The sequence below is a fragment of the Sciurus vulgaris genome, assembly GCF_902686455.1.
Source record: "Sciurus vulgaris genome assembly, chromosome: 8".
In the NCBI taxonomy this organism is placed as follows: Eukaryota; Metazoa; Chordata; class Mammalia; order Rodentia; family Sciuridae; genus Sciurus; species Sciurus vulgaris.
The window spans coordinates 143,728,210-143,735,682 of NC_136468.1; the positions used below are offsets into that span (position 1 = coordinate 143,728,210).

The following is a 7,473-nucleotide window of genomic DNA, read 5'->3' on the forward strand; positions in this document are numbered from 1 at the left end:
TCCCGCACAGCCGGCACCCCTCCCTGGGGCTGGCTCCCCACTCGCTGCTCACCTGGTCAGGGCTGGGAGACGGCAGCCACGGGCTCGGTCTGGCGATGGCTGGCCAGCACAGCCGAGTGGTCTAGGATGAACAGCTTCACCTGGGGGACCCAGGGCAGCCAGGTCACATCCCAGCCTCTGTTGGATGGCAAGCCCCCACCCACCACCCCTGGGAGGCTGCGAGGCAAGGGTGCAGGCTGGAGGCCCCGTTATAGGCAGCAGTGATGCCGCGGGGTTCCCTCCAAAGACTTCCCGACACCTCCACGCTCCTGGCCATAGCCCTCGCCACATCACTGCGCTGCTCTTTTAACCCGTATGTTAAGGTGTTCTCTGTGTCGGACACCCGGGAAGACCCAAACGAGCAACCCAGTTAGCATAAAGGTATCATTATTACTCAGCTTAAGTTTTTATGGGTGCCCTCTACATAGGGTTCACTGTATCGGGTACGGTCATTGGTTTGTGACCTGTCACCCATCTCCATGGGTGACCCTCCCTTATTTTGTTTTAGTTTATTTATATGAACTTAATAAAAGTCCATAGTTCCACTGTCAAAGACATTAGTGGCCAACTCACCACCGTCCCTGGGCTGCCCTCGAGTTTCTCACCTAAGTGAGCATCTGAGGAGGGAACTCTCCAGCAAAAATGGAAAAAGAATAAGAAAGTTGCCAGGCGTGGTGGCACGTACTGTAACCCCAGCAACTCCGGAGGCTGAGGCAGGAGGTTCAAAAGTTTGAGGCCTGGGCAACTTAGTGAGGCTCTATCTCGAGTCTTTAAAAGGCCTAGGGATGTAGCTCAGGCGGAGCACCTGTCTAGTGTGTGGAGGCCCTGCCTTAGGTCCCAGGACTGCGAACGTGCCGCAGGCCACGAGGCGTATTCTGCCATCTCAGCCTTAAGAGAGAAGCCGGGTGTGCTTGGTCCACAGTGACGTTTGGTGGCCCCACTGTGAAGGGCGGATGGTGCGCAGCCTGTCCCCGGGCTCCCTAGAGAGGCTGAGACCCCTCCTGCAAGGAGCAGAGGGTCACTTCCTAGTTTCTTAGCGATGTCACCGAGAGACTGAGCATGAACCTGAGGCGTCCAGGGTGCACTTGGCTTGCCACACGGGAGTGCCCGAGGCCAGGGCTGGGGCCTTCTGCATAGCAGAGCTAGGGTGGAGGAGGCTCCGTGCAGGGTGCCTGGGCCGGGATGGAGCCCAGAGAAGGTGCTGCTGAGGGCAGGGTTTTGAGGCACTGTGGCACCCCTGGAGGAGATGACATCGGGAGGGAGGTCTGACCTGCTCCAGCTGCCCCTCAGTGTCTTCAGGGTGCAGGGCAGGCGGCCGGCGCAGGTGCTGGCACACCGTCTGGAACAGGTCGAGCGCTGCCATCCTCGTGCGGCCCAGGAGCAGGGTCTTCTCGGCGGCAGCGTTCTGGGTCTGAATCCACTTGGATTCCTGGAGGGCACACGCCCGCGGCTCCGTGCTAGCCGGGAACTGGCGCCCAAGGGCGGGCTCCCCCACCCCCCACCGGCCGGGAGCACCGAGCCTAGAGGGGCCAGGCATTGCCACGTGGCCCCACAGGCCCACCCGGGGGCCCTGAGCGCGCTCGCGTCTGACACCCCGCTTGTTAGTGCAGCCCGCCCCTCGGGTAGAGCGCGGACCATCTGTTCCAATTAGCGATGGCACTGGGCGGGGCCTCCGCGGGCCGTACCCACTGCAGCGTGCGCTCCCGCGCGGCCTCCAGGCGCGCCTGCAGCTGTGACCGCTGCTGGGCCTGCGCGAGCAGCTCGTCCTGCCCGGTGTCCCGCAGCCGCTGCAGCCGCGCCCTCGTCGCCTCCAGCTCCGCCAGCAGCTCGCGCTCCGTGAGCCTCAGTGCCACCTGCGTGTCTGCCAGGCTGTCGAAACGAGCCACCAGCTCTGGAACCTCTTGAAACTGGGGCAGGACGGGGAGAGGGAGCCACTTGGCCCTGCTGTCCCTGCCCTACCGGCCGCACCTGGGCCACACCTAGTCCGCTGACGCTCCTCTGGCGCCTGATTTGCTCAACTGTGAAATGGGGGAATCGCAGCTCTCTGGCCCCAGGGTCAGAGACCCGAGTTCTGCTCCACCCTCCCGCCTCCACCACCGCCTAGCTAAACTCCTCCCTAGATCAACATTAAGTCATGGGTTCATTCAGTTAGTGATGTCTATCGATTATCTGGACCCTCTTCCTCATCTGTGAAATGGGTCGACACCAACAGAGCCCACTGCACCGACGGGATGATTCGAGAACAGCCGTGCTGCCGGCATACAGTGAGCACTCAGTAAGTGGTGGTTCTTGCCTGCAGCCAGCGCTCCATTAGTGCTCCATCCAGCCCGGGGCCCTGTCGCTGCACGGTGGCTGCGCTCCCCAGCTCACCTCGGGCAGCCGCTCTAGCGCTCGCTCCAGCAGGCGCGCGCAGGGCTCCAGCTTCTGCAGCCGTCGCTGCAGCCGCGTGCGCTGCAGCTGCAGCCCCTGGAGCTGAGCCCGCAGCCGCAGCGCCTCCGCCTCCTGGCGGCCCGCCCGGTGTCGCTCCTCCGCCGCCCTTCGCAGTGCGCGGCCGCGCCGGGCCTCGGCGTCCTGGGGAGCGGGACGGAGCTCGCGGAGCTGGAGATCCCGCGGTCTCCTCCTCGCCCCACAAGCACGCCGAGCTGCCGAGCGTGCCGACACCCAGCCCGCGAGCCAAGCTCTGCCGGACTCTGATTTGAGCCCCCCTCCCCTCCTTTCAGGCTGTCGCTTTGCGTTGCTCAGCCCAGTCGCTTACCTATGAGGACCCTCTGGCCCCCACTGGGTTGTGCGGTGTGGGTCCCTGGGACCTGCCCGCCCCAGCCGTCTCCCCCTACCTGCAGGAACTTGTCAAAGTGGACAAAGGACCCCTGTAGCTTCTGCTCCTTCTGTGCCAGCTCTTCCCAGCGCTGCTTCAGGGCTGCCATCCTGGCGTGGAACTCCTGGGGGTGAGGGTGGGTGTCTCTGTGACTGGGAGTTCAAGTCATCCAGTGCTTTCAGGTTCACACTTAGTCCCTGGGATCCATTGTCCCTGATCTTGCTGCTGCTCCCTGCTCAGATCCGTCCATGGCTCCCACCATCCCAGGAAGAAGCCCAAACGCGCTGCCGTAGCCAGAAAGTCCCTGTCCCCGCCCTTTCAGCCTCGACTCACCTCATCCTCTCCCCTCCTTCAGCTGTCTTGCAGCCACTCGGTCACCTCGTTTTGTCCCCTCTGCCTGTTTCTTTCCTGAAGCCATCTCCCCTGGCTGGATGAGCCAGCTCGCCCTTCTGCAACCCCCAAGGCACGCTTCCTCCAGGAAGTCCTCCTTGACCACCCCCACGTGGAAACCGGGCCTTCCTCTGGGCTCCCACGGCCTCTGCCCAGTGTCTCCCGCATAAAGCCCACCACTGGGATGCTTGTCTCTTGCTCTCTAGACTGAGCCTCATGAGGACAGGGACTAGATGACACCCCCGGATCCCAGGGCCATGCCAGCACCCACACTGACTCACACCAGCAACTGCCGTCACTTGATCGGCTCAGGACGGCCACATTGCTGTCTCAGATCTCACACCTAAGAGAGGGCCTGCATTGCTCCCCTGTCTCCGCTCACGGCCACTGTGCGTCTGAGGTCCGGGGAGTCCGGCCGCGGAGGCTCACCTTCCTCCGGGCCTGCAGACCCCGGTCTGCATCCGCCAGCTCGTGCCTCTTCTCCAGGAGGCGCAGCCCGGGTGGGAAGTGGTCCCCGTTCTTCTCTGGGGTCTTCCTAGTGGGCTCAAGAGGGAGGTGCAGGTGAAGGAGGTGGAAGTTGGGGCTCCCCAGCTCCGCCCTGTGAGCTGCCGGCGACTGAATTCTTCCCTCGTTGGGCACGTTGACCCCAGCGCCCGCTCGGCCCTGCGCCAGGTGCTGCGGGGCCACCGCAAAGCAGACAGGAAAGCCCTACCCCCTAGGAGCTGGACCTGCGGGGGCCAGAGGAAATCAAGCTAGCAAATCATATAATAAGGGGCCGGGGCGGGGCTCAGGGGTGGAGCCCTTGCCTGGCATGTGTGAGGCACTGGGTTCGACTCTCAGCACCGCATAAAAATAAAGAAAGTAAAGGCGCATCAACAACTTAAAAAATATTTTTTAAAAAATCATATAATATTAGGACATGGCAGGTCCCAGGATGGAAACCTACACGGGCTAGGAAGACTTCACCAGGGACTCAGAAAACCTCTCTGCAGAGGTGACATTGGAACAGAGACCTGGGGGAAGAGAAGAGGGAGCAGAGGCCAGGACAGCCAAGGCCTCGACCCTTAGGGGAGGAGCAGCGGCCTGGTGAGGCTGAGAGGAGAACAGGAGGAGGCAACCGTAGGAATCGAGAGCAAAGAGGAGCCGAGGGTCAGAGCATAGCTGGTCTGGGCAGGGAGGATGCTGGCCTTGCCCCTGAGTGAGTGGGAGCCAGGGGAGGTTCTTGAGCAGAGGAGAAACCCCTCTGGCTGGTGCGAAAAGCAAAGGCAAACCCGAGTGAGCCAGCAGCAGGAGCCCAGGGACCGGGCTGCCGGATCCGGCCTGGGCACGGGGTTCAGGTCAGGCAGGGCTGAGGTGCAGGTGGGGTCCATCCCGGACTCAGGTGGAGAGCAGGGCTGATGGGGGCGGAGGCTGAGAGAGGAGGCAGGGTGGCCTCGAGGCCGAGGGGCCGGCAGGTGGGGTGGGGGACTCCACAGCTCTGGGGGCCCAGCTGAGAGAAGCCCCCTGCTAGGCCTGGTCAGGGAGCCCCCCAGGGGCCGCCAGGCTCCAGGCGGCCAGCAGACCCAGGGGAAGGGGTGGACCAGGGTCTCACGTGGCAAGGTGGCCAGCTGTGATGGGGACACCCCACCCAGTGCTTCTGCAGAGGCCTGGGACCGAGGCCAGCTCAGCGGGCGCAGGGGACTCCTCCCCTCGCCCGGAAGCGCAGGTCCCCGGGTGGGGGCAGCCGAGGGAGGCCTCCTCTCCACCTTGGCCTAGTCCCAGAGCCTTGTCCCCTTGGCCCAGCTCTGCCGCGACCAGCCCGCTGAGCCTGGCGGAAGTCGCGGTTCCTCTGAGAGCCGCAGCTGCTTCTTTCCCCAAGGGGCTGGGGGAGCAGGGTGGCCCCTGCCCACTGCTGCCTTCCTTCCGCCCCCGCCTCTGCGACCCACTCACTGAGGCAGTTTCTCCTGCAAGACCTGCCGGAAATAGTCCTCCCAGGGCACTGCCATTGTCCCTGCGCTGGCCCGGTGGCCTTTCCACGGCTGGAGTCTCGCAGGAGCCTCTGAGGCCCTTGGGGGCTCTAAGCGAGAATGATGTGGCAGCGAGCCCAGGACTCCCAAGAGCAGTGGCCATCAGGCCCTGGTTGCCTGGCAACCAACGACACAACATTCCACTGCCAGGCTGTGGCCAGGGGAGTCCACCCTGGAGAGCGGGGGGGGAGGGCCCCTGGCCGACGCTGTCCCCCACCCCGGTCCCCCACCCAGGATTTGCCAAGTGATGCTGGGCATGGCGATCACGGGAGGCTGAGGCAGGAGGATGGCTGGCCTCAGCAACTTAGTAAGGCCCTAAACAACTCATTGAGACCTTGTGTCAAAATAAAAAATAGAAAGGACTGGGGCCAGGCGCAGTGGTGCACGCCTGTAACTGTAGTGGCTCAGGAGGCTGAAGCCAGAGGATCACCAGTTCAAAGCCAGCCTCAGCAATGGCGAGAGGCTCAGGAGACCTGTCTCCAAATAAAATACAAAATAGGGCTGGGGATGTGGCTCAGTGGTCAAGAGCCTCTGGGTTCAATTCCTGGTACATAATAATAATAATAATAATAATAATAATAAAAACCCCCAAAAAAACCCAAAAACCTGGGCATGGTTTATCAGAGTGCCTATATCACCTGTTCCCTCTTTCTTTTCTTTGCAGTGCTGGGGATTGAACCCAGGCCCTGGGGTGGGTGGTGTGTACCCGTAGTCCCAGCTTCTTCGGAGGCTGGGACAGGAGGTTCACTTCAGTGTGGGTGTGATTTGAGGCTGGCCTTGGCGACAGAGCCAGGCCAGGAAAGGGAAGAAGGAAGGAAGGAAGGACAGATGGACCCAGGGCTTCCTGCTTGCTGAACACTGGTTGTACCACTGAGCTAGGCCCCAGGCCCAGCGTAAGGCAATTAATGGGCCTTATCTTCAATTCCAGGGTTAGGCAATACGTTATTCCACAAAAAGTAGAATAAATTTCCCTAATACTGAAGCAAAGGAGGAAGGGACAGAGAGAAACAAGGCAGAGGGTCACTTCCAGGTTACCGTCTCCTGGGGCAGGCTCAGGGAGACAGGACAGGAAGTGCCCGCTGAGCTGCGGGTAGTCGTTTCCAATCACCTCTTCTGTGTAAGGATTAAAGCAGACTTACGTCGGTGTCTCTTGAAACTGGCCTGTTTGGGAAATTTAGCTGTCATCTCTGTAATCCTAATTTCTGGAGGGTCAGATAAACCGCTTAATTTCACGATTCCATTTTGATTTTTGGTTTGGTCTGTGCAGGAGCTCAGTTTAATGAAATGGCCTTTTTTTTTTTTTTTTTTTTTTTTTTTGATACTGGGGATTGAACTCAGGGGCCCTCAACCACTGAGTCACATCCCAACATCCCAGCCCTATTTTGTATTTTATTTAGAGGCAGGATCTCACCAAGTTGCTTAGCGCCTTGCCATTGCTAAGGCTGGCTTTGAACTCTCAATCCTCCTGCCTCAGCCTCCCGAGCCCCTGGGATCACAGGCCCGGCTGAAATGGCCTTCTGTAGGTTTTATACCCCTTCCTCACCTGGCAACCACTCATTGTACTGTGTTGTCCTGTCAAGACTGTTTTTTTTTTTTTTTTTTAATTTATTTTTATTGTAAACAAATGGGATACATGTGTTTCTGTTTGTACATGGAGTAACAGCATACCATTTGCATATTCATACATTTACATAGAGTAATGATGTTTGATTCATTCTGTTATTTTTTTCCTTCCCCCCACCCCTCCCACCTCTCTTTCCCCTCGATATAGTCCCTGCTTCCTCCATTCTTGTCCCCCTCCCCCGCCATTAAGTGTCATCATCCACTTATCAGTGAGATCATTCCTCTTTTGGATTTTTGAGATTGGCTTATCTTACTTAGCATGATATTCTCCAATTTCATCCATTTGCCTGCAAATGCCATAATTTTATTATTCTTTATAGCTGAGTAATATTCCATTGTATATATATACCACAGTTTCTTTATCCATTCATCAATTGAAGGGCATCTAGGTTGGTTCCACAGTCTGGCTATTGTGAATTGAGCAGCTATGAACATTGATGTGGCTGTATCTCTGTAGTATGCTGATTTTAAGTCCTTTGGGTATAGGCCGAGGAGTGGGATAGCTGGGTCAAATAGTGGGTCCATTCCAAGTTTTCTAAGGAATCTCCACACTGCTTTCCAGAGTGGCCGCACTAATTTGCAGCCCCACCAGCAATGTAT

The 7,473-nt window shown here is 58.9% G+C and overlaps 1 protein-coding gene across 2 annotated transcripts; it reads right to left on the minus strand.

Annotated features, from left to right (window-relative positions):
- Positions 1–22: 22 nt before the first annotated feature.
- Positions 23–5,363, minus strand: CFAP73 (cilia and flagella associated protein 73). 2 transcript variants are annotated; one of them, XM_079151597.1, is made up of 7 exons: positions 5,174–5,363; positions 3,674–3,787; positions 2,874–2,978; positions 2,410–2,610; positions 1,725–1,946; positions 1,310–1,468; positions 23–140 (listed from the first exon to the last, which is right to left on the minus strand). In XM_079151597.1, exons 1-7 carry the CDS (start codon positions 5,351–5,353, stop codon positions 57–59), a joined length of 1,065 nt encoding a protein of 354 aa, XP_079007723.1. In that variant the 5' UTR covers positions 5,354–5,363; the 3' UTR covers positions 23–56. The 2 variants fall into 2 exon arrangements, with proteins under 2 accessions (XP_079007723.1, XP_079007724.1); XM_079151598.1 differs by having other exon boundaries at positions 3,674–3,779; positions 5,174–5,360.
- Positions 5,364–7,473: the final 2,110 nt, after the last annotated feature.

Excerpts from the sequence above, each read along its gene's own strand:
- CFAP73 (XM_079151597.1), bottom strand. The coding sequence starts at position 5,353 with ATGGCCACTGCTCTTGGGAGTCCTGGGCTCGCTGCCACATCATTCTCG. Across the intron at positions 2,979-3,673 it reads GTCTGCAGGCCCGGAGGAAG|GAGTTCCACGCCAGGATGGC; the intron begins GTGAGCCTCCGC and ends CCTCACCCCCAG. Across the intron at positions 141-1,309 it reads CTGAGGGGCAGCTGGAGCAG|GTGAAGCTGTTCATCCTAGA; the intron begins GTCAGACCTCCC and ends TGGGTCCCCCAG.